The sequence below is a fragment of the Heterocephalus glaber genome, unplaced genomic scaffold, assembly GCF_053883595.1.
Source record: "Heterocephalus glaber isolate CG9 unplaced genomic scaffold, H.glaber_assembly_v1.0 deba00001781, whole genome shotgun sequence".
Taxonomy (NCBI): Eukaryota; Metazoa; Chordata; class Mammalia; order Rodentia; family Bathyergidae; genus Heterocephalus; species Heterocephalus glaber.
In genome coordinates, this window is record NW_028258467.1 from 661,595 (window position 1) to 688,008 (window position 26,414).

General features: G+C 44.6%; 1 protein-coding gene and 1 long non-coding RNA gene across 12 annotated transcripts; one reads left to right on the forward strand and one right to left on the reverse strand.

Annotated features, from left to right (window-relative positions):
• Window positions 1-7,529: 7,529 nt before the first annotated feature.
• Znf74 (zinc finger protein 74) lies at window positions 7,530-19,605 on the reverse strand. Of its 11 annotated transcripts, XM_087203084.1 has the most exons (7): window positions 19,338-19,605; window positions 19,070-19,212; window positions 18,623-18,708; window positions 15,900-16,026; window positions 15,307-15,402; window positions 9,612-11,225; window positions 7,530-7,645 (listed from the first exon to the last, which is right to left on the reverse strand). In XM_087203084.1, exons 1-6 carry the CDS (start codon window positions 19,379-19,381, stop codon window positions 9,613-9,615), a joined length of 2,109 nt encoding a protein of 702 aa, XP_087059210.1. In that variant the 5' UTR covers window positions 19,382-19,605; the 3' UTR covers window positions 7,530-7,645; window position 9,612. The 11 variants fall into 11 exon arrangements, with proteins under 11 accessions (XP_087059210.1, XP_021107896.1, XP_021107895.1 ...); XM_021252237.2 differs by having other exon boundaries at window positions 7,530-11,225; window positions 18,623-18,672; XM_021252236.2 differs by having other exon boundaries at window positions 7,530-11,225.
• A 45-nt stretch (window positions 19,606-19,650) lies between these two features.
• LOC147820916 (uncharacterized) lies at window positions 19,651-22,859 on the forward strand. Its single transcript, XR_015447991.1, has 2 exons — window positions 19,651-19,930; window positions 20,933-22,859. It is a non-coding gene; the product is annotated as an uncharacterized LOC147820916 (long non-coding RNA).
• The last annotated feature ends 3,555 nt before the right edge of the window (window positions 22,860-26,414 follow it).

Below are 26,414 nucleotides of genomic sequence, written 5' to 3' on the forward strand. Positions count from 1 at the left end.
TTTACTTAAGCATGTTATATGAGCTAGTATGTGGTCTATTTTGGAGAATGTCCTACAACTGTATTAGTGCTTATTTGATTTTTCATATCCATTAATATTTGTTTTATACAGTTGGGTGCACTGCTATTTGGTGCACATAAATATTTATGATTGTTATCTCTTCCTTTTGGATTATTCCCTTTACAAGGATGTAGTGAGTTCCTTTAACTTTGTTAATCAGTCTTGGGTTGAAATCTACTTTGTCTACAAATAGAATAGCTACTGTTGGTTTTTTCTAGGTTCTTGTCACATAGAGTATTGTTTTCCATCCTTTGAGTTTCAGTCTATGAATTTCTTTTTGAATTAAATGTGTTTCTTGTATGCAGCATATTGTTACATCTTCCTTTTTTTTTTTTCAGCATTTTAATCTTGCTTCTTGATCCATTCTGCCAATCTGTTTCTTTTGATTGGTAAATTGAGACCATTTACATTGATGGTTATAACTGATATTATTGACTTATCCTTGTCATGTTATTTTCCTATTGTTGGTCCCTTTGTTTCCCCCTCTGTTTACTTGCTTGCCTTGCCTGGTGGGTTCCTTCTTTTGGGGTTCATGGAGTTGTAATCCTCATTATCTCTTTCATGAATATCCTTCAGAACACTTTGAAGTGCTAGTCTGGTGGTCATGATTTTCTTTAGGTGTTCTTTGTCATGAAAGTATCTTATTTCCCCATCAATTTTGAAAGGTAGTTTTGCAGGCTACATCAATCTGGGTTGGAGGTTGTTTTCCTTTAGGGCTTTAAATACTTCATTCCAAGCTCTCCTTGACTTGAGGGGTTATGTTGAGAAATCTGCTATGATTCTGATGGGCTTTCCTTTATAGGTGATTTTTTTCTTTAACAGCTTTTTTTTTTTAGTACTGGGAATTGAACTAAGGGCCTTGGTCTTGCCAGGAAGGCCCAGTGCCACTGAGCTAAATCCCTAGCACTCTGTAACAGCTTTTAATATTCTGTTCTTGTGCTGAATTTCTGAAGTCTTGACTATTATATGCCTTGGGGAGGATTTTTTTTATTATGGCTAATTGCAGTTCTATATGCCTCACTTATCTGTATGTCAAATTCTTTTTCCCTGTTTGGGAAGTTTTTTGTTATTACTTCTGTGAACAAGTTTGTCTGTGTGTGTGTGTGTGCGCGCGTGTGTGTGTGTGTGTGAAGAGGTTTTTTATATCATTTGCACTATCTCCTGCTTTTTCATTGACTCCAATCAATCTTATGTTATTCTTTTTTTCTTTTTTGGTACTGGGGATTGAACTTGGGACCTTGCACTTGCGAGGCAGGCCATGGAACCACTGAGCTAAATCCCCAGTCCAATCTTATGTTATTTTTATTTGCATCATCTAGCAGCTGCTGGATTGATTTCTCATAGTCCTTTGCTATTTTTTTTGGCACTGGGGATCAAACTCGGGTCCTTGCCCTTGCGCAGCAGGCGGCGAAAACACTGAGCTAAATCCCCAGCCTGTCTCTTGCTATTTTTAAGAAATCTTTCTTTTCGAGGGCAGAGAAGGTGAGCCGGTCCCAGCACCCAGAAGGAAGCTCCCCCACCGCCATCTCAAGCTCCTAGGGCAGAGAAGGTGAGCCACGAGGGTGCCAGAAGCACCACCACCCCCGTGGAAATGAGAAGACATGTAAACAAGCCTCAAAAACAGACTTCTGGATCATCTACAGCAACCCCAAAGGGAAACGAGATGGAACGATCTGATACTCAACCACTGGACTCTGGACTGGCAACAAAAGAGGATCTGGGAAAAATGAAATCAGAAATAATTACTCAGATAACAGCAAAGATTTTGCCCATGGTGCAAGACATCATTAATAAATCTAGAGAGGACACAGATAAAAAAATAGAGGATCTGAGGAACATGATGGAATCCCAACATAGGAAACAAATGGAATCCATAAAACAGATGCAAACATTTCCAGGAGATTAAAAACTGCATCGAAAGTCTGCGCAGCAGAATGAACCAATGTGAGGACAGAATTTCAGATATAGAAGAAAAGATTGCAATTAGTGAGGAGGAAAAGAAAAATTGCTTTAAAATTGTAAAGGAACACGAGAAATCAATCCAGCAGCTGCTAGACGATGCAGAGAAGAATAACATAAGACTGATTGGAGTCAATGAAGAAAGAGGAGAGAGTGCAGATGACATAAAAAAACTGTTCACAGAAGTGATGGCAGAAAACTTCCCAAGGAGGGGAAAAGGACTTGACATTCAGATAAGTGAGGCATATAGGACTCCAAATAGCCTTGATCAAAAAAAAATCTACACATAGGCATATACTAGTTAGGATTCCAGAAATCCAACAGAAATCTTTCTTTTCATGATCACTAACTGGAATCTTATCTTCTACATCTGATATTCTGTCCTCACATTGGCTCATTCTGTTTTGTATACTTTCAGTGGAGTTTTCAATCTCCTGTTTGAATATCTGTTTGAATCTTCTTCATGGTTTCCATTTCTTTCCTATGCTGGGTGTTCATGGTTTTCATCATTTTCCTGAGCTCCTCTGTATTTTTTCTGTCTGTATCTGCTCTAGAGTAACTAAGCATGTCTTTCATTCTGGTCACCATCCCTGTAGTTATATGAGAAATTATTTCTGCTTTGATTTTTTTCTAAAGCCTTGTTCATCTGCTTTACTTCCACTGTTACCATTTCATAGCATCCAGGTGGGTGGCTTTTGGATTGTTCCACCTCATTGACCCCTGGATTTGGCTTTGGTGAGCTGGAAGTCTGGGAGTTGCATCTTGTTTAGATGTCTTCTCTTTTTTTTTTTTTTTTTGTACCTGGGATTGAAATCTTTTTTGTTTTTTAAGTTTACGTGTGTTGTTTTTTTGTTTTTTTGGTACCGGGGATCAAACTCGGGACCTTGCACTTGTGAGGCAGGCGCCAGAACCACTGAGCTAGATCCCTGGCCCTTGTTTTTAAAGTTTAATTCCTGGGTTGATGCTTGTAAATTACTTATGGTGAGCAGCTTTAATGCCAGTATTCTGAACCCTTAGGAAATGGGTACTACTCAAAGGTGTCTTCCAGATGTAGCTGGCTTTTGGTTTTCAGTCTGTTGCAAGACCCTACCCATTCAATTTTGGGGGGATGAGAAGTTTTTGCCTACTTGGCCCAGCTGCTGGTTCTTTGGCAATGGCCTATAGTTTTGTTTTATTTTTAAGACCCTTAGGCACTCTCAGTCTTGTTAAACCAGGAAGAACAACTCATTAGCACAATTATGTCACCTTGGCTAAAGTAGAACAATCAGCAATAATAGCAGCATCAAATACAGCCTAGAAAATGACAAACTGTGGTAACTATTAATTTGCCACCTTTAACTGTGTGAACTAGATTTGTGGTTATATAACAAAATCTAAAACAAACCAGAAAATTGTATGCAATAAATAAGCCCTTAATATGGCGATTTTACCCTTAGGGGAGAAGACTTAAGAGGGGTTAGGGGGAAAAGATAAATAGAAAAAGAGGAAGAGATTAGAAGCAAGGCTGGAGGACCAAGGAAGATTGTACAGATTTTGGGAAACTGGTGAAGAAGACAGTAGGGAAAGAGAAAGGGAGAAACAGAAACAAGAACACCACCACCACCAACAAAAAATTCCCAGAAACTGTGTTCAAACAATCAAGAAAAACAAAACAAATCAAGAACAAGAACCAGAAAAGAGGGGAAAAAAAGTCCAATTCAAGGCATGTCTCTGCTGTCACTGGTAGACAACATGGGTAGACAGAGTTCAGAGCCAAATTGATTAATCCCAGCAAGTCAGCCATAGCTTTATGGTGAGTTAGTGGATAAATCCCAGCTAGCCTATACCTTTAATTCCACTGATGTTCAGGCTGGTTTCTGGCTATGAGGCTGGAACTGGGGTTTTTGAGCTGCAACAGTCTGTTACCTCCTGCCAACTTGAGCTCGGCTCCCTGCCAACTTGAACTTCACTCCCTAACCTCCTGCTGACTTGAGCTTGGCAACCTCCCTGAGACACTGAGAGCCACAAGATGGAGTTGGCCCATAGCTGTTCTGAGTTCTGAACTCAGTTGACCCCTCTCCACGATGGCTCCCAGCAAACTGCCCTCTCCTGGATGACATCTAAATCTGAATAACTCACCACCCACTGTAGTCCACTGCATCCACTGCTCTGTTTCACTGGTGCATTTCTCTGTGGGGGCCTCTGGGATTACCAGTAATCACCATGTGTCTGCAGGTTCAACCCACCATTGCCTCACTGTTAGTCTGGGTTCTGGGAGAGAGCACTGCTTGGTATCACCCTCCTCTTCACTGAAGTCTCTCTCTTTGCTCTCCCCATGGACTTCAGTTCTCACTTTAGATCCTTCATGGTTGCAGGGGACCCACTTCCTTCCTTCTTCTCCTCCTCATGCCGTTACATTCCAGGATCAGGACACCACATCTCTGAGAGGCTCTTTCTCAGCTGCTCGCCATTCTGCCATTTTCCCAGTTGTTTGTAATTTTAATGAGTCACAAAATTAAGTGTTTTTTTTCCAGGTGCTAGTAGGGTCTGTCATGGATTCCTATCTAGTCACTACACCACATGTGGGTGCCCCCATCTCATTTGCGTTTATCTGGAGCAAGGGGAAGAACAGTGATATCAAAGGCACTCAACCAGCTGTGAGGAGCTGAGATTGAGCACAGCCCTTTGTGCAGGTCTAGGAAGAAGCCCTGCCCTCCCCAGCTACATGTGGTTCCCTAGCAGGCAAAGCCACAGGGAGATCTTGGGCTCTCTTCTGGATAATTCTGCCTGTTGTACCCAAACCCTAGAAAAGTTAAGTCTACATGGAGTAAAATGTTATTTTATCATTGCTAAGTGGCATTTATTCCCAATGTAAAAAGAAGGTATCATGTTAGAAAATCTTATATAACCAATGAAATTTCCATATTAAAAAAGGAAATCCCCATGATTTTGAGGGTGGGGGGCTTATGGAAAGAAGGTATTTCATATAATTCAGCATCTATCAGACAGATCTTGATTTTTTTTTTTGGTACAGGGATCAAACTCGGGTCCTTGCGCTTGCACAGCAGGTGGCGAAAACACTGAGCTAAATCCCTGGCCCTTGATTTTTTTTTTTTTTTTTTAAAGTTTTAGTGAACTAGGCCTATAAAAAGAGTTCACTAACATGGTAAGTAATCAGTCCTGGGCCTTCACCTATCAGTGAGATACCAGGTCTGTCTCCTTTTGCATCAGAAGGACACAAAGGCTCACAGTGAAACAACTGTGAGGAACAACAAATGGACACAATTTGTTTATTTTTCTTACATACCAAGAGCTCAGGAAGCTGTCTGTGGCTGAAACAACAGTTTAAAAATTTCATCGAGGGCCCAGGATCCCGTTGTTTTCCATTCTACTAGCTTTAGTGGGTAGCTTTTGTCCTTAGTTGTCTTATGGTTGCAAGATGGCTACTACACCTCTCAGCATTACATCCGCATCCTAGTCAAGAAAGAGAAGGAGGAAGGAACAGTTCTCCTATCAGGAAAGCAAGGCTCTCCCTAAAACTTCTAGCAGATTTCATGGGAGCCTCCTGGGTCAGAACTGGAACCCATGGCCACCTGAATGCAATGGAGTCTTAGAAAAGAAAAGGTTTGGGTTGGGGATTTAGCTCAGTGGCGCCATGCCTGCCTCACAAGTGCAAGGTCCTGAGTTTGATCCCCAGTACTGAAAAAAAAAGTTTTGTGGTAGACATGTTTTTTTTACCTCAAACAAAATCCACCACAAATGACTACTACCAACAACCCTGAGTATTGCTCTGGTAGTAGTAGCCAATGCTAATTAAAAAAAAAAAGAAATAAAGTTACTTATTTGAGAAGAGGCAATTTTTAAATTTCTGAACAATATAACCAACTACTTAGAAAGCTCAATAAACTGATAAACTATTGGAAACCTTTCAGAATAACTCAGTAAAGTTGCTGACATACAATAAAGATTAAGATTATATTGTATATAAGATTATATACAATATATACATGATCTTAATCTTTATATATAAATCTTTATATATTATTATATATATTATTCATATATTAATCATATATACATCATACAATCATTAATTTTCCTATGTATCTTATATAGAAAGACTCAATTTATAAAACCTACAACCTCAGAACAAACCTGAGAATGAATGTTAAAACATAACTGAAGAAGACTGTATGACTTTTCTGATGGTTAGAGGAATGTTTTTTTGTTTGTTTTTGCCTTGTTTTAATTTTGAGACAGAGTCTTGCTAAATTGCCCAGGCTGGCCTCAAGCTTTTGAACCACCTGCCTCAGCCTTCTGAGTACCTGGGGTTACAGGAGTGTGCTACTGCGCCCAGCAATTTTAATTTCTTTTAAAAGAAGAAGAAAGCCAGGGATTTAGCTCAGTGGTGCTGCCCATGCCTTGCAAGTGCAAGGTCCTGAGTTCAATCCCTGGTACTGCAAAAAAAAAAAAGAAAAAAGGAGAAAAAATGAGTGTGATAAGTCAGGGTTAGACTATATTTGTCTTTTACTAACATAGAGTTAGGTATAGCGCTTCCTACTTGTTACTGAGAAAGTGCCCCAGGGCTGTTGTGCTCTGGGCCCAGAACTGTATCATGAGAGGCCAGCATGTGTCCATCCTGAGGAAAGCAATGCAGCCATCATCATGCCCTGGGCAAAGCTCCTCTGGAACCCCAAGTCCTGAAAGTCCTCTCTTCAGGAGATGGGTGAGGCTTTCCTATCTGATCCATATTAGGACTTGTTTTGTTTTGCTTCTTTGAAACAGGGTCTCGTTGTATAGTTCAGGCTGGCCTTGAACTATGTTCCCCAGGCTGGCCTCAAACTTGTGGTGATCCTCCTGCCTCAGCCTCCGAGTGTTGGGAGTACAGGCATACACCACAACACCTAGCTACTATTGTCTTTTCTGAACACTCCAGAATCTTTGCCAGTTCTCTATTAGACTTTCTTGTCCATTAATAATACTGATTTGTAAATACATAATCAAAAACACACTAAAATAGTTCATTTCCTTTATCTCAAAATCCTTACTTCTAGCTAAGGCAACATCAAAGTATGACACAAAAAGATGCTCAGGGAAGAATGATTTGTGATAGTGACAAACTGGGAAACTACTTCAAGATCCAACAGAAAAATATCTAACAGACCAGACAGATTACTCTGCAGCCATTTAAAGTTATAACCATATAGGGTTGGGCTTTGTCTCAGTGTTACAGCTTTTGCCATCATGTATGAGGTCCCAGGTTCCATTCTCAGCACCACAAAAAACCCAAAACCAAACCAACTAAACAAAACCCCCAAACCCTATAAGGTCAGTTCAATTACTTGGGAAAAAATCCTGCTATGTAGCTAAGTAAAAAAGATAAATAATATATACACTATTCTTAGAGTGATGTAAAATTGTTATATGAAACAAGCAGGGTCGGGGATATAGCTCAGCAGCGCAGCACCTGGCAAGTTCGAGGCCCTGAGTTCAATTCCTGGTACCAAAAAACAAACAAAAGAAGCAGAAGGTAATGTATCAAAGGGCAAAACACAACTTTATTAAGAATTATGGAGGGCCGGGGATTTAGCTCAGTGGTTCTGGCGCCTGCCTCGCAAATGCAAGTTCCTGAGTTCGATCCCTGGTACTGAAAAAAAAAAAGGTATAAGAATTATGGGCATTTGGGCCAGGGATTTAGCTCAGTGGTTCCACCACCTGCCTCTCAACCACAAGGTCCCAAGTTTGATCCCCGGTACCAAAAAAAAAAAAAAAATTATGGGCATTTTATTTTTTTTTAATTTTTGTTTGTTTGTTCTTTTGAGACAGGGTCTCATTATATATTCCAGCCTTGCCTTGAACTCATGGCAGTTCTTCTGCCTTGGCCTCCTATGTGCTGGGATTGCAGGCATGCACGACCACAATGGGCTACACTTTGAGTTTTAATCTTCTTCTGGCCTAGTAATATGCTATTTGAGCCTCTTTTGAAATGTTGGGCAGTGGCAGTGAGCAGCTCCCAGGCAGCCCTACTATCTGAAAAAGAAATAATCTATATCCTGCAGTGCTAAGCTGTGATGTTTGGTAGGTTGTGGAAAAAAATCCATTTTTAACTTACAATATTTTCAATTTATGATTGGTTTATCAGAACATTACCCAATTTTAAGTCAAGGACCACCTGTACTGTCTTCCTGAGTGAGCAGAACCCCAGAACAGGATTTGTACTGTCAAGAACCATTCTATATAATTTCGGGGAAAAATCATCTCATAATTAAATTATGATTAGAGCTGTCTGAGGCCTAATGTCTCCTTGCCTGTGAGCCAGCTATGGCATTTGGAAACATAATTCTGTGTGCCTCTGGTCACAAGTTGAGGGCTCAATGATCCCGAGATGCTAAGAGGCTCACAGACAATATTACATCAGCCGAAGATATCCTGGTAACTTGAGGACCAAGTAGTAATAAAAAAAAGAGAAAGGTTTCACCTGGGGGAAGGACAAATTCCTTCGTCCCACCTACTACTGTGAGAATGCTTTGCCCATCTCACCGTCCTAATCAACCTAAGATCCTCATCAACATAATATTACTGCTGCCCTCTGAGTCACCCAATACTCCCTCTGATTATTGGGTGCATCCAATAAATAGTGGCTAGCTTGGAGTGTTTTTATCTTTGCCCACTCTGGCATTGACCTCCCAGCTCCCTGTGTACTTAGTAATTGTCTTTCTTTGTGGACCCTCCAATATTGTACAATAGCCCCACGTGGGATAGCCATGGAGCTAATCACCTCCCTGGGCCCTGTGGTGCAGCCTCCACTCTGACCTGAGCCAAGTGGTGCCAGCAGAGGTCCTGTAGGGCAGCCTCCATAGCCTACTGCCCAGCCTGCCCAACCCTGGCCAGCGATGCCAAGCTTCCAGATACACCTTTGCCCCACTGCACCCATCTTCTTGGATCTAGCACCCAGGATGGGTGCTCCCAGCTTCCCACCAGGGACTAAATATTAAGGCGGGATCCTGGCAGGTCAAGACCTGGCTGCACTGGTCTGGGGCCATGCTGGGACTGCTGAAGGGACACCCCTGGTCGAGTTGACATTAACAAGTGACCATGCACCAGAACTACTCACAAGAGACTATTCACAAGCAATTCACTTTTTCCCAAATGCTCACGTTCAAGATTGTTCTCCCCTCCTGGGATATAATGTTCACATGGAAGTAAGAACTAGAACTTTAATTCTTTTGTTGATTATTATTCTAAACATCAACGGTTTATAGAAGAGATTCCTGATTGAAAACAGGCAGGAGCCCATCCCAGAACCCGACAGCTGACCCACTCTCTTATCTGCAAGCAAGATGCCCCTTGTCAATGACCTCCAGACCCATCAAGGAAGACAGGATGATAGAATGTCCTCAAATGGCCTCAAGTCCCTTCTCCTGAAGTGTGCCCCATCCCGGGGAGCTCTAACACTAGGGTCCTGGCTGGTGGATCTGAGCACGGTCATGTGAAAGGCTTTGGCATCTGGAGGAACAAGTGGTCTGGCTCTAGGAGCCCAGGCGAGGTAACAGTGCCTCACTTGTTGGGTAGCTCAGGCAGTGGCTTTCTCCTGTGAAGAAACAGCACCTCACCTTAACTGTCAGGTTTCCTCCCCAGGGAGAAATTCCTGCTAGGTGGGGGCTGCACCACACACAAGAGCTTTGCCACATCCAATGCATTTATTGGGTCCACGTCCCCCACCCCTGAGTCCTCCACACCCAACAGACTGCCAGGCATGTAGTAGGTGCTCAGCAGGTGTCTGTTGAACTGGATGGCAATGGGCTTCTCTTCACCATGCAGCAGTCTCTGGTGTTCCAGGAGGTGTGAGCTCCAGCTGAACATTTCCCCACATTTGTTACATTTAAAGGATTTCTCCCCAGAATGAACCTTCTGGTGTTTAATAAGACAGTGGTTCTGGCTGAAAGCTTTGCCACACTCATGGCATTTATAGGGCTTCTCCCCGGTGTGGATGCGCTGGTGCACGATGAGGGACGAGTGGCAGCTGAAGGCTTTCCAGCACTTGCTGCAGTCGAAAGGCTTCTCCCCAGTGTGGATGCGCTGGTGCACGATGAGGTAGGAGTGCGAGCTGAAAGCCTTCCCGCACTCATTGCATTTAAAGGGCTTCTCCCCGCTGTGGATGCGCTGGTGCACGATGAGGTACGAGTGGCAGCTGAAACCTTTCCCGCAGTCAGTGCACTTGAAGGGCTTCTCGCCAGTGTGGATCCTCTGGTGGAGAGTGAGGCGCGAGCGGTTGTTGAAGGCCTTTTCGCACTCAGTGCATTTGAAAGGCTTGTCCCCGTTGTGGATCTTCTCGTGCACGGTGAGAGACGAGTGGCAGGTGAAGGCCTTGCCACACGTGCCACATTTGTAGGGCTTCTCGCCAGTGTGGATGCGTTGGTGGCGGGTGAGGTGCGTGCGCTGGTTGAAGGCCTTGCCGCACTCACCACACTTGTAGGGCTTCTCGCCTGTGTGCACGCGCAGGTGCATGTTGAGCAGTGAGCTGCAGCTGAAGGCCTTCTCGCAGGCGCTGCATTTGTAGGGCCTCTCGCCTGTGTGGATGCGCTGGTGCACATTGAGGGACGAGTGGCAGCTGAATGCCTTCCCGCACTCGCTGCAGAAGAAGGGCTTCTCACCCGTGTGGATGCGCTGGTGCTCAATGAGGTTGGTGCTCCAGGTGAAGGCCTTGTCGCACTCACCACACTTGTACGACTTGGTGCGGCCGTGCCAGCGCCTGTGCAGGGCTAAGGACGTGCTCTGCGGGAACGTTTTCCCGCACTCAGCGCACACGAAGGCATCCGCTCCAGGGCCTGCCCCACACGGCCTGGACTTGAGGGACCTTTCTCCCGGGCATGTTCTCTGCTGGTCTCTGGTGACTGCCCCAGTGGACTGGATGTCCAAGGTACGCCTGGCAGGTGAGTGTCCTCCCAAAGGGGCACTCTGCTGGGTGAACAGAGAGCACTTGAGGGGGGAGCCTTCCTTGGAGTTATTGTGTCCCCGATATCTCTGCTCTGTGGAGATGTCCCTGAGGGTGGCATGTACTTGCTCCCACTGCTCAGCCTGGGTTCTCCACACTACTGTTGAGGCCTCCCATGCCGTGCTGAGGCTGGGTCTATGAAAGCTGTGCCTGTTCAGCTCCCCCATAACTGCCTCCTGAGATGGTTCTTCTTTGCAAAATTCCTCCTTCATCTCAGGTGCAGGGCCCCATTCTGTAACAGATTGAAAACAGAATTTTCTATGAGCAGCCAGAGGCAGGGCCATGGAATGCACACTGGACAGCTGACCTGGAGGAGCAGACAAGCTCAGAAAAAAGTAGATACCAAAAGGGCCAAAAGAGCTGGAAGACATGAAGGCAGAGGGACAAAGAGGGTTCCCATGTGAGGTACAAGATGGAAGGAAAGAGGAAAACAGAAGGACCTGCCAGAGAGCACAAAGATCCAGCCAAGGGAATCCCAGAAAGAGCAGCTTCAAGTGGGTACTAATGGGATCGAGAAATGGACACAGCTCATGGAGTCCAGGAATCAGGATAGGACCCAGTCATTGAAATGTCCACTGATTGACCACTGATTGGCTATTATGAGACAATACCATGTCAGGTGCAGGGTAAACACAGCCTGAAGAAATGGTTAAAGATTTCCCAGGTGCCAAAGGGAAAGAGGATTCCCTCTGCACAGCTTCTGTTTAAGTATTTCCTCCAGAACATTTGGAATTATAAATACTTGTCTAGCTCTGAGATGCATGGACATCTTTTTAGAGGAAAATAAGCCTCTTGCCAACTTTGCATCTGAGAACATCTTTCATGAAGGCTCCCTGTCAGATGTGGAGAAGGGTGGTCTCCCACCTCCCTGTCTGTGGAGGGGTTTAATTCAAGATGTAACTTCCTGACGGGTGTGGTGGCACATGTGGGCTGAGGCAGGAGGAGCGTCATGAGTTCAAGGCCAGCCTAGGCTCCACAGTGAGTTCAAGGCCAGCCTGAATTACATGAGACCCTGTCTAAAAAAAAAAAAAGGAACTTCCTGCTTTCTAAAAAAGACCCAAGCAGTTGCATTTCCCTTGGAGGAAGCCAGCTGATAGCCTGTGATGGGGTGGATCCATCTGGCTCTGTAACGGGGCCTGAGATGTTGCATCACATTAAACACATTCAATAATGAAAAAGTTTTCCCCCTTCTACTTCTATGGAGAAGTGTTCTGGGCTGGTGAATGTTTTATTTCTAATTCTATCTTCCCAACAGCTTCAAGGAGCACAGTCTAGCATGGTGGGCAGAGCTGCCTTGCTGTGTAGCATGTGCCCCTGACCTGCCCAGAGGAGCTAGGCAGGCAGAGCAGGCCCTGGAGAGGTGAGGTAGGCAGCCAGGAGAAGTGGATGGAGGAGGACAGCCTGCTGCCAAGGGAACCCCACATGCACAGACTCAGAGGCAAGAGAGAGTAAAAGAGAATGAGATGTGCAGAAGGGTGCAGGGCCAAAAGGTGGACAGGTGCCAGGTGATGAAGTGGCTGAGGCAGAATGAAGACTTTCTGTTTGTTTGGTTTTTTTGGTACCGGGGATCAAACTCAGGACCTTGCACTTTCGAGGCAGTGGAACCACTGAGCTAAATCCCTGTCCCAGAATGAAGACTTTCTAAACAGAGGCCGATGTGATGATTAAGGTGCATCTTAAAGATGGTTCTGGTGCTGAGCAGAGCTGGTGAGCAGACCAGTTAAAGAAACCAGGAGAGACAGGTGTGGTAGCACATGCCTATAATCCCAGCACTCAGGAAGCTGAGGCAGGATGGCCATGAGTTTGAGATCAGCCTGCACTATAGGTGAGACCCTGTCTCAAAAAACCAAAAAGAAGAAGAAGAAAAAAAAAGAAACCAAGAGAATAATCCAGATGAAAAATGGCATTTTCAGACTGCCATGGCTGTGAGAATGAACACAAAGTGACAGGCTCAAGAAATATTTAGGAGCTAACACTGTGCTTTTTGCTCACTGAAGGTGGCAGGAGCGGGGCAAAGGAGAAGGCAAAACCTCTGCCAACACTCAGGCCTGGGTGAATGATGGAAGCTTCCATAAAGACAGGGACAGAAAGCAGAAGTACCTGTCTACTTCTAGGCATATGGAATGGGGCCAGCCAATAGACATGAGAGCAGACGCCTACCCAATATTTAGCAACATGGGGCTAGAGCTCCCAAGGTGATAGTTTATGTCACTACAGTGCAGGCAAGGCCACCACCAAGCAGATGGTAAGGATCCACAGAAGTTGTACAGAAAAAGAGAGGTCAGGTACAGAAGTGTCCACCTATCGTCTCAGGACTCAGGAACGTGAGGCAGGAGGACTGCTTGAGTCAAGGAGTTTGAGAGCAGCCTGGCAACACAGTGAGATCTGTGGCTCAGATCAGTAAAAAGTAGTTATGGCAGCAATCAGAAATAATAGGGCACATCCACGTAACAAGACACTATGCAATCAGTAAAAAGCACATGATGATACCCAGTGTGTCATGGTGAGTAAAGAAAGCAAGATTCTAAAGTGTACAGTGAGATCAAGGGTATATTTTTAAAATATCCACATACATTAAGTCATTCCTTAATATTCTCAGGGGATTAGTTTCAGGACCTCTCTCAGACACTAAAAATCTGTGGATGCTCCAGTCCCTTACTTAAAATACTGTGTGTGTGTGTGTGTGTTCCCAGTGCTGAGGCTGGAACTCAGGGCCTTATGCATGCTAGGCAAGTGCTCTACCACTGAGCTATACCTCCAGCCCCTAAATAATGTAATATTGCTTATAATTTACCTATATCTTTAAATCACCTCTGGATTACTTGTAATACCTGACACAATGTAACTGCTATGTAAATAGTTGTTATATCGCAGTGTTAATGACAAGAAAGTCTACACATGTTCAGGACAGTTAATATTTTTTTTCCAAATACTTTTCATCTGAGGTTGGTTGAACCTGCAAATGTGGAAGCTGCAGATATGCCGGGCCGCTACACAGTGGAAAAACTGAGAGGAGATATAGTGAAATGAAATGGTGGTGATCTCTGGGCAGAAAGATTAGGTGGGGATTTCAAAACTTCTCTGTATTATCCTAATTTTCAGGATATACCTCTATTAATAGAATAAAAACAATTTTTTTTTTGCAGTGCTAGGGATGGAACCCAGGGCCTTGCACCATTGAGCCAAACCCTCAGCCCACATTAATTTTTTTAAAATTGTGAATATGTTTTGCTTTTTTTGGAGACAGTATCTTGCTATGTAGTTCAGGCTGGTCTTGAACTCACTATATAACACAGGCTGGCCTCAAATTCATAGTGATCCTCCTGCCTCAGCCTCCAGAGCACTGGGATTACAGGTGTGCACTACCATGCCCAGCTCTAAAAATGTCATTTTGATAGAGGATGAAGAGGGCAACCAAAATTGGAGCAAGAAACAAAGTCTATGAAGAGGGGGCTGTGGCCACTTTTGTACTGTGGAGGTTTGGGGGTTTGAGGGTATGGAAGAGGAGGTGGGGGTGAGGAGCACAGAAGCCCTCTTCGTCTCTGTACCCATCCACCTGGCCCTGGCACACACAGCCCTGTATTTAACTGATCCTTGATCTGTCTTTCCCACAAAGATCTGTTTCTCAAGCTTTCCAGATGCACTCAGCATTCACTGTCCACTAAATTAAGTTGAAATTAATTCACTCACTCATTAATCAACTCAGAAGAGAAGTTTCTAAAAGTGAAATGTTTGAGAAGAGAAGTTTCTAAAACTGAAATGTTTGAGAAGAAAAGTCCCTAGGTTCCTGTCCTGTTCAGGGCCTGTCCATGACCCTCTTTCAGTGGAAGAAGGCCAGTGTCCCTGCTGTGGCCTTGCTGACCAGGCCATGCCCCTGCCTGGTACTGCAGCCTCTCCCTCTGACTGCTCACTTCTCCCTACCACCTCTTCTCAGGGAGCAAAGCCCTGACTCCAGGTCTCCAAGTCTTCAATCCTCTAACAAATGCCACTTGTTAAATCTTTACCTAAACACAGACGCTTTCTGCCTCCCACTCCTCATCAGAAGGCAGGTGTTCTGGCTGGTTCTGTTCACTGCTGTATTCACAGTACACTTTCTGGTTCACAGGTGCTCAATACACGTTCAAGGAAGAAAGGAGGAGGTGGGGGGTAGTGGTCTAGCAAGGACACAGGGAAGGCACAGATGGAGCCAAGACAGTGGCACTGAGGAAGGGAACAGGAGCTGAGATGGGCAGGGGATATGAGCGGGGGAGGGAGGGTGTGGGATGCCAGGGGGGCCAAAGGACCGACCTCTTCTACCTATGTCAACTGCTCACCTGAACAAGCCCCTCCAGAGCCTTCCCTGTACACTCGCCATGGCTCCTCTCCTCGTTCCAGATGGGAGATCACATCTGGCTTGCAGACTGGAGGCCCTGCTCATAGGGGAGAAAGCAGCAGGGCTAGGTGCACTGCAGCTCTCCAGCCTAGCTGTCCTCCTGGGATAACCCATGAACGTTGACAAGCTATTACAAAGGATGCACCATCCCCGGGGAACAGGAAGCTCTCTGGGCCTCAAAGTAGGGAGGGGTCTTAGACACTGAACCAAAGTGCTAGCATGCTCCGAAGACTCCATGAGACACCTCCCTCTGCTCCCTGAGGAAAGCTTCATGGCAGATGGGCTCCAAGTCTGCCTTCTTTTCCCCAGCAGCCCTCCCTCACTGTGCTCCCCATTCTGGGACCAGCTACAGTTCCAAGTAAGGATGCCGTTAGCTACCCTGCTGGATCTTGGGGACTTTAGGTGTGGCTGAACCCCCTGGCCCAGGTGTCCTGAGGCAGAGACCTCATTTTCCAACTCATGCCATGTCGGGTATCAGCACTAACACAAGGAAGAAGGCCTGAGAGCAGACACCAGCCTTGGGAGTCACCATACCCAAGGCAACAAGGTTCTGGTAGTTCTCTAGCATCACATCCCGGTACAAGGCCCTCTGAGGAGAGTCCAGTTGACCCCACTCCTCCTGGGTGAAGTCCACAGCCACATCCTTGAATGTCACCGATTCCTGAAATGATACACACAGGACAGGAGTGATTCTGTGTCCACAGTTCCTAGGAAGCCACAGATTGATTAAGGACCTTATGAGGAAAGAGTTAACCTGAGTGATCTCCCAAGCATGGAAGGTTGTGCTGTACATGCTGACCCTAGCAGGCCGAGGGCTGGAGCTGGTGGTGCTGAGAATTGACACACACACCCTCCCCCCACAACTTTGGAAATGGAAAGTGAGGCTGAATAGACACCATGGCACCCTGGAAAGTCTATGTGTACTGGTATCTGTGCATGGCTGCTATACCATGTCCTGGGTTAGAGGCTATGTTTTCTGGGATCAAGAACTTCACATGTAAAAAAAAACTTGAAAGAACTATAAAAAGAACCCAGCAACTCTCTTCAAAATGTACTATGGGGCCAGGGATTTAGCTCAGTGGTTCCCGTGCCTCTCTCAAAAGCGCAAGGTCCTGAGTTCGATTCCTGATGCCCAAAACAAAAAACCCCCCCAAAACCAAAATGTACTACTGCAGTTAAGATCCAACTCCAGACCGAAAATCATCATTATACTCTAATGAAGGAATCTTTATATCAGCAAATTCTGTGTCCCCAGGGACCAACAGAGAGGCCCCCGCTGTCCTCACCTGACTGCCTTCCTCTGCCTATCTCACACCTGCCTACTTTCCATGTTCGTTTTTTTTTTTGGTACCGGGGATCAAACTCAGGACCTTGGGCTTTTGAGGCAGTCACGGTGCCACTGAGCTAAATAACCAGCCTTTCCATGTTCTTGTTAGGGCAAGCATCTGGTCACTACTCTACCTGGGACTTGCTTTGGTTCTTCTTTTTTTTTTCACTTGCTTTGTTTCTTGTAAAGATCAAACCGATGTCAAGTATTTACATTCTAGGATGAATTCCAGAAATATTTAAAGAATTCCAAAAAGAAAACCCCAGCACCCAAAAAAGTAAAATTTGCAATGTTTACCATCCAATTGAGTTACTAAGATGAAAAAAAAATTGATTAAAAAAATCACAAGGAATTAAGAGAATTAGTAAAATAGTGTTTATTTACCTCAAAAAAGGCATTAAAGAATCATATAGGAGCACACAGTGAATTTACAAGAAATTACTTGTTTGCATCCCTAATATCTAAGAGTCTTACTTTTTACAGTTATCTAAAATACAACAGACACCTGAATTCCTATCAATTGTATATAGCATCTAGGGCCAACAGTGACATCAGTACTGGAGTTTAAATATATTTTACCTTACATTGTAACATAAAACGATCTCAATTGAAAGCCCATAGTTTACTACTGGAAGAAGACTTAAAAGTTTTCTGAATAACTTAAGAATCATAGGTAACATTGTAAAACAAAGTAAAAACTCTTTTGAAACAATCATATTTTATGTTTAATTTAGATATTAAGACACATGAGATAATGCCAAAGAACATAGACTCTGACACCAGATAACCTGGAATTGGATTCTAAAACTGCAACTGTTAATTACTTAATCTCCCTGTGGATTAGTTTCCTTATTTTCAAAAAATTATTTATTTTATTTATTTTTATTTTTAATGTTTAGGTTTTTATTGTTGTTTTGGTTTTTTTGAGACAGTGTCTCACCATGTAGCCCAGGCTGGCCTTGAACTCACAACATCCTCCTGCTTCAGCCTCCCAAATGCTGGGATTACAGTCGTGTACCACCACACCCCGATTCATGTACTGCCTTTGTCATGATTCTTTGAGTGTTTCATAGAACTACAGATCATTCTAACATCCTAGAAGCGAGGCCTGTCTCTCAATATGAATTTCAGTTTTCTGTAAAATTGGTGTTCTACCTTTCTGTAATCAGATCTCAATTGGATCTGAATCAAATCTTTCAATTGGAAGATGAACAGAATCACAAAATCCTGAAAAGCATTCAAAAGGCCCTCAACCCTCCACTTCACTACCCCTTTATTCTCCTTGTCACCTATACCCTTGTAAATTCTACCATAAGGTAGGGGTGGTTTTGGTGGCAGAAAAAAGAGAAGCAAAGTTCAAAAGCTGTAAAGAAGGGATCTGGGAACCACCTATCAGCAGAAATGGCCTAGGGCTAATTCCTAATTGACCCCAAAGATTCTCTAAACCTCCAGGTTTTTCCATGAAAGCCCTTCACCAGGGATTTGGTACAGAGGAAAGCACATAGTGATACTTCCCCTACCATCACTCTTACTCCAGTGCTTCCAAATGCCCTTGCCTGATTCCATGACAACAAACACCTCCAAACATCCCCTGGGTCTGCAACAAGCCCTGGCCAGCATATGGAGATGGGCAAAGTGACTTCATGTGAACTGGCATCTACTTGATCACCCCTCAGAGCTCCCAGCACAGCTCTTGGTATACAGGTCCTGGTGTCTGATCCACCCATCGAAGTGAATGAGAGGTCATCTCACGCAGATACCTGGGGTGTCATCCAGACTGTCTTCAACTGGAGCTGTTCTCACTGCCCAGAAGTTTCTGAGCACTGAAAAGCAGGTTCCAAGGTGGGGGTCCAAGGCTGATTGGAGATCGAAGAACAGGGGGGAAAAAATGTGCAAACCCTTTTCCTAAAGGAAGAAAAGAGCCACTCACCTCAGATCTGGCTTCCAGGAGACCCCAATCTGATTTATTCTCTGGATTCTCTTTGGGGAAAAGAGTAAGGTCCTGAGTAAAGAGAGCTGGGGATGGAGAAATGAATCAAAGGGGCTGTTCTCCCACAGCCACCACCCAGGTAAAGCCTACCCAGCCCAGGCAAGACAGGAATTAGAAAAGGGAGGAACTACTCAGGCATGTCTAGAGAGGAGTGAGTCTCAATATCTGGCAGAGTCAAATACAGCATCGGAGATTAGTTCTGCCTCTCAGTGTCCCGGATACTGTAAGAGGAAATGCTACCATTCCTTTCCTCCTATCAGCATGTTTGACAGTGGGAACAACAAAGCAGGCCACCCTAGCCGGTGCTTCTGGGAAACTAGCCTGACCTCAGTAAGTCTCCTCAAATGTAAATCCACCAACCCAGCGACTAAATGAGCGAAACAGTACCTGTCTCCTCCAGCTTCAGGGCCGGAGTCTCCATGACGCCTCTCAGCAGCGCCCCCTGGAGGAGTGGGCAGCTCTGCAGCCTCCAGGGCCGCAGGTCAGGACCCAGGGAGCGAGTCCTGCTTCTGGAGCTCGGGAATAGCGGCCTGTAGTGCAGCCTCGCACGGTCACACACACGCTCGCGGCAGCAACACCCCCACACGGAGCCCCCTCCCCGCGCCCCGGCTGAGTCAGGCTCAGGCAGGCTCAGCCAACACACCACTCGCCATACCGGGGCTCGCGATCCAGCACATCCGCTCGCAGACACACCCACATCGGGTCGCGGCGCGTCCCCTTCACACACGCGCCGTGTCACCCCGTAACACACTTCTGCAGGTCAACTCACGCGCGGGGACCAGGCCCAGGCCCAGGGCGGATGGACAGTCCAATGAACTCTCAGACCGACAGGCGAACGAACGAGCGGATAGACCTTCTACAAAAGGACAGCGATAGCCACAAAGAGCAGCCCAGCCGCCGCCGCGGGAAAGTGCGCCTGCGCCGATCGAAGGCGAACTACTACTCCCGAGAGCTTTTGCTTTGCTCAGGCTCAGAGCTTCCTTTCCCAAGGGCTCCAGGCAGGGGCAGGACACACGAAAGTGTAGCACAGCCTTTTGGGAAATGTAGTTCTGGAGCCGTCGAGCTCTCCGCACCCGCTTAGTTCCTTGGTGGAGAAGAGGCTCTGCATTTCTACACAGGGTCGTGCGGGGCGGCTGCAGGTGTGTGTGCGTGTGCGTGTGCTTCTGCGTGTATGTGTGTTTGTAATTCCTGGGTTATCTGGAGAGTGGCGCAGGTGGAATTTGCCTGTCAGATCGTCTGTGTCTTCAGGTTAGTCGGTGGGCTCCACATCTTTCTGAAAGAAAAGCCCAGGCCCCTGGCGCTAGGAATACTGGCAGAGGCGGATCGTCCCTTGAGGGGGTTCCCCGCCGCTCCCTCTGGAGCCAAGCACCTTAGGACCGCGGGAGGGGCCCCAAAGTTGACAGAATCCCCTACCTGTTCTTAGGCCGGTGGCCCTGACCACAGTCCACCCTCAGGCTCAGGGGAGGGTCTAGGTAGCAGTCCAGTCTTGGCCCAGTGACCAAACACTGCCATCATCTGCCTCTTTTTTGTTTTGTTTTGAGACAGGATTTCATTTTGTGGTTCAAGCTGGCCTTGATCCAACTACATAGCCTAGGCAGGCCTCAAATTTGTGGCAATTCTCTTGGCTCACCTCTTGTCTACTGGGATAACAGGCATGTGCCACCACACCAGGCTCATCATCCCCCATTTTGATTCCAGGTTCAGTTTTGGCCATAACCTCTATGCAGCCACCACCATACCTGTGTGCCAGAATCTCCCCTGTGGTGGCTAGCATCAAGCATGGCTCCAGTAATTCTTGTCTCCTGGTTTCACAACTTATATGCTATTTCCCATACTGCATAGAACTGAACAAAAATATAACTATATATATATATATAAATATAATATAATATGTAACAAAAATAATATTGTATCGCCAGGCGTGGTGGTGCATGCCTATAATTCCAGCACTCAGGAGACTGAGGCATGAGGATCGCTGTGAGTTCAAGTCCAGCCTGGGCTACATAGGAGTTCAAGGCCAGCCTGAATTACAGAGCAAGACCCTGTCTCAAAAAGCCAAGATGATAATAATAATAATACTGTGGGGATATTGGTGTGTGAATCATGAAGCTAGGTCACAAAAGTACTGCCCCTTCTTCCTTGCTCTCTTGGATCACTTGCTGTGGGGAAAATGAACAGCATGCCCTAAAGACTCTAGAGCAATCTGTGGAGATATCTGCATGGCAAGAAACTGAGGCTTCTTTCTTCCAGGCTCCACCAGCTTGCCACCCACAAAAGGGATTGACTTTGGAAATGGAGGCTTCAGTCCTCAATGATATCTTGATTGAAACCTCATGAGAAGCCCTGAGCCAAAACAGTACCTATAACCAGACATGGTATAAAATAAAGTTTCATGCCTTAAACTTATTTGATGGGAGGGTTCTTTGTTGCACAATAGTAGATAACAAATACAGATAAAAAAATTTTAAATAACTAATGTTGATAACTAATTCCAGTATTTGGAAATAGCGTTAATATTTTTTAAAAGTGGAAAAACACTATACAGGGAGAAATCCAGCAATGTGCAGAAGCCAGAAAAACTTACTTGAGAAGAGTGTTAGGAAAAGCACAAATGCCTTTGAAGGATCTATTAGTGAAAGTCTGGTGGTCTTTGAGGAGGCTTAGATGAAAGGAAGGCTTAAAGGAAAGGGAGGACAATGTGTTTCAGAAATCAGAGGTAAGGGAATCCCTATCTGGATTATCCTTATCCTACTTGGCAGAAAGGTAGCAATGATTACCTCCAGTAACATAGAAAGTAGAAAATACACCTAATGAAGTGCAACCACTGTGGAAATCAGTGTGGAGATTCTGCAAAAAACTAAAACTAGAGGGTCCATTCAACACAGCTGTTCCCCTTCTGGGTATCTTCCCAGAATAATTAAAAGCATCATATTACAGCAATATATGCACACCTCTGTTTACAGTGGCACAGTTTGTAATAGTTAAATTTTGGAAACAGCCCAAATGTCCATCAATTGATGAATGGATAAAGAAAATATGGGTTTTAAAAAATACAGTGGCGTACTACTCTGCCATAAAGAAGGGATACGCTTGAGACATTTCTAGCTAAATGGATGCACCTTGAGACCATACTCCTTTTTGTTTGTTTGTTTGTTTGGTATCAGGGATCAAACTCGGGACCTTGTGCTTGCGAGGCAAGCAGAGACCATACTCTTAAGTGAGATAAATCGGACACACATGTTTAAATACCACATTGTTTCTCTGGTGTGAGAAACCGTAAATGGAAATAAGGAGCAAAATGTGTAACAGATATTGGGAAATGGGAAGAAAATGTTCAAATGAGAAGAGGAACAAGGGAGGGGGGAGGGAGAAAGAAAAGAAAGGACAAGGAAAAAAAGAAAATAGGAGGGAAAAAATGGCCATTCCTTAATAAATTAAAAATGACATCTGCCATTTTGAAAAGCTGGGATATTTCAATCTTGGAAATTCCTGGCTATTATTTATTTATATATTTGTTTGAGTCAGGATCTCATGAGCTGCTGATGGAAAGCAGCAACTTCTTTGGAAAACACTGGCAGTTATTCAAGAGGTTAAACACAGTTACCATATGACTCAGCAATTCCTACTTATTAGAACCAAGATAATTAAAACCCATGTCCACCCAAAACCTTGCACATCAATATTCAAGGCAGTATTATTCATAATAGCTAAAAAATGGAAACAACCCAAATGTCCATCAAATGATAAATGGATAAATAAAATGTAGAATAGCAATGCAATATTCATGGATAAGATGGAGTATTGCTACCTACTGTAACACAGATAACCTTGAAAACATTGTTAAGTGAAAGAAAACAGACACAAAAGGCCATGTATTTTATGATTCCATTTATTTAAAATATCCAGAATATGTAAAGGTATACAGAAAGAAAGTAGATTAGTGGTTGCTGAAAGGGTTGGTTCTATGTGCCAAAGTAGCATATTGATTATTTTGAGCTAAAAGAAACTGAGAACCAGCCAGTGCAGAAAAACCTCTTTACCAGGGCCAGGGATTTAGCTCAGTGGTTCTGCTGCCTGCCTTGCAAGTGCAAGGACCTGAGTTCGATTCCCGGTACCAAAAAAAAAAAAAAATGACCTCTTTACCTCTGCCTCAACTGCCTAAAATAAAATGAATTTTTCTCTTACGTAAAGGAAATTTACACTTATAAAAGAGATTTTCATTAGTAAAACCATCTGTTTCAGGTAGAGATGCCACAAGGCAACCTTGTCAGCTGAAGTGAACAAAGTGACGATCTTTCTTTCTTTCTTTCTCAGTGCTGGGGATTAAATCCAGGGCCTTTGCACTCAGCTACCTCCCCAGCCCTTTTTTATTTTTTTAATTTTTGAGACAGTTTCACTAAATCACTAAATTGCCCAGGTTGGAATCAAACTTGTGATCTTCTTACCTCAGCTTCCTGAGTGCTGGGATTACAGGTGTGCATCACCATGCCCAGCTCGTTCATTATATATATTTCTACCCTTACTTTTGTATAATTTATCTCCACTACTATAATTTATCTCTTCCAAAAATGCTAGGCCTCTATTTCTTTCTGTAGCTCAGGATGGTAAGACTCAATCATCTGAGTACTTCTATGAGTTTCCTCACATATACATATATAATTAAACTGTTTTACACAAACCTACTTCTTAGAATAGCTACAAAACCTAGAAAGCATTTTTGAGCTTTTTTTGGGGGGTACCGGGGATCAAACTCGGGTCCTTGTGCTTGCGGGGCAGGCGGTGAAACCACTGAGCTAAATCCCTGGCCCTAGAAGACATTTTTCTTCTGCATTTCCTAGTACCAGTGCCCTTGGGAAAACAAAGAGTGATTGCTAATATTTATGGGTTGATTTTTATTTTGTTTTGTTTTGGGAAGGACAATGAATATATTCTAAAATTGTAGTGATAGTTATGTAATGTGACTACTAAAACTCATTGAATTGTACCCTATAAATGCATGAATTGCAAACTATATCTGCATAGATCTTTTATTTTACTTTATTTTGGCACCAGGGATCAAACTCGGGTCTTTGTGCTTGCACAGCAGGTGGCGAAACCACTGAGCTAAATCCCCGGCCCTTTATTTTATTTTTAGTAGGAAGAATTTATTGAAAGAAAGATAGCTTCTGTCTAAGAGAGACAGAAGGGGGACCAGAAAGTAAATTGCCCTGCATAGACCTTTTAAATGTTTAAGAAGATGAGATTATAGCAGGCATGGTGCCCCAAGCCTGTGATCCCAGCTACTTAGGAGCCTGAGGCAGGAGGACTGAAAGTTCAAGGCTAACCTGGGAAACTTAGCAAGAAAAGGGTGGAGGGCGAGTGGCTGGAGGTGTAGCTCAGGGGTAGAATGACCCTGGGTCCGAGGATTTAGCTCAGAGGTGCCGCCACCTGCCTGGCAAGCACAAGGTCCCGAGTTTGATTCCCCAAAACAAAACAAAAGATGAGGTTGTAAAATTGCTAACCCCTTCAGAGGCTCTAAAGTCATGCCTCATGGACCATTCAAACCACAGGATTGTATAAAGCTTAAGTGTGTTGTACCTTGGCAAGGTGAGCAAAGCCCAAGGTAGAGAAGGGCTTATCACAAAGAGATTTGGTGGTGTGGGGTTTTTTGTCTATTGGAGTAAACCACAATAATACTCACAGGAGACTCACACTAATTTTAGGAGAATTAGAATGCCTTCATCTTCACTATGAGGTTGTCTTTTCCTGCTTGTACACTAGATTTGTTCTGAGGCCCTTTCTCATTTTGAGGACCCTATTGTGGCTCAAAAAACTGGCCTAGATCCTTTACCTATCTTCTCAATGCTACTTGAAAACTGAACAGATCCTTTAGTAGTTTGTCTATTCTCTCAATTTATTGTGGGCAGGTAGAAACTAGGTGGCACCTTCACCACTAACTGGGCGCCTTCTCATCCATGAGTTCATTAGTATATTCACTACTGTCCACTTCACCAAGGTGCCAGATTTTGTTTTTGTATTTGTTTTTGTATTAGACAGGGTCTTGCTTTGTAGTGCAGACTGGCCTTGAACTTACTGTGTCGCCCAGGCTGGGCTCAAACTCACAGCAATCCTTTCACCTCAGCTTCCTGAGTGTTGGAATTACCAGTGTGCACCGTCACATTCAGCCAAGGTGTCAGGTTTTTGGTACTGGGGATCAAACTCGGCTTCTTGCGCTTGTGCAGCAGGCAGCGAAACCACTGAGCTAAATCCCCGGCCCCAAGGTGTCAGTTTTACTACATTCCCCACCCCCCCCTTTTATTCCTTCAGCATTGGGGATCGAACTCAGGACCTTGTGCTTGTGAGGAGGCAGGCGCAGCACCACTGACCTAAATCCCCAGCCCTACATTTCCGTTTTTTAAAGCAGGCTCCCACTCTCAGAACCTAGCTTCTCTCAAACTCCTGGGCTTAAGCCATCCTTTTACCTCAGCCTCCCAATTAGCTGTGAACACAGGTACATGCCACTATGCCCAGCTGGTTTTGGTACATTTTCTACCACTACATAATAAAGTTTTGTTTTCCTCCAGTTTCCAAGGATGTATTCTTTGCTTTCTTTCAACCAAAGGGAACCAGCAGCCTCTTCAAAGTCTATCAGTCAGTGCTCACTAGAGAAACAGATGTAATAGAAGCCACATAAATATATATATAAGGATTTACAAGGTAGGCTTACAATGGCCACCTAGAGTCAGGTATAATAGTGCAAGAGGGCTGTCTGTCCACTGGACAGCTGGAGGATCTGAGAAAGGAGATTAGGGCATGGCAAAAGCTGTCTGGAGGAAGTAGGCATGACCTGTTAATTACAAGCCCCTGAACACATGCATGGAACAGTTCCCAAAGCCCTGGACATGGGCTTCTCCTGAGAACTCAAGCAGATTTTTTTTTTTTTTGGTACTGGGGATTGAACTCGGGACCTTGCGCTTTTGAGGCAAGTAGCGGCACCACTGAGCTAAATCCCCGGCCCTCAAGCAGGTTTTCAATAGGATGGCCTAGACCTGACCTCAGCCTGAGGCGTGGGATCCAAGCACCACCTCTCAGGACTCTGATATAGAAGTTCTCATAGGTTTCCTCGAGATCTAGGCAATACAAAAGAAAGGCAGCCAAGAGGAGCTGGGGCTATAGCTTTCCACAATAGCCCATGCTATGTTTCCCAGATGCAGCGTGTACTTTTATTTTTGCTTTCACCCTCTTTTTCTATTTACTTGGCCCAAGCTTGCTCTGCAGAACTAGTTTCTCTCCCGCTCTTCACTTTTACTTTCTCAAATAAACTTTGCTGCTGCTTTTTGCTCATTTGTCCAATTCTTTGTTAGAGATGAGAAGAACCTGAAATCCAACTCCAGAAGGAGAGGCAAGCAATCTAGTTGGCGAGCCACTCTTTAGAAGCAACCTACCGAATAACAGATCCAGTCAAAGGTAGAAGGCCTGGAGCTCACTGTAGAGTCCCATGTGAGTCTGTATCAGGAAGCTGAAGGGTCTGCATTGGAAGGCAGGAGACTGACATGGCAAAGACTAGAGCTTCTCTAAAGAAACAGAAGCAGAGGCCAGGTGTGGTGGCACATACCTGTAGTCCCAGCACTTTGGAGGCTGAGGCAGGAAGATCACCTCAAGTTCAAGGCTAGCCTGGGCTACATAGTGAGTTCAACCTGAACTACATAGCAAAACCCTGTTTCAAAAAAAAGTATATTAGAAGTGAGCCTTC

Bases quoted from the DNA above. Each gene is read 5' to 3' on its own strand.
- Znf74 (XM_087203084.1), bottom strand. From the start codon at position 19,381: ATGTGGGTGTGTCTGCGAGCGGATGTGCTGGATCGCGAGCCCCG. The intron at 16,027-18,622 runs GTGAGTGGCTCT...GTATCATTTCAG, and splicing joins TCCTGGAAGCCAGATCTGAG to GAATCGGTGACATTCAAGGA. The intron at 15,403-15,899 runs GTATGGTGACTC...CCCTATGAGCAG, and splicing joins CCAGAACCTTGTTGCCTTGG to GGCCTCCAGTCTGCAAGCCA.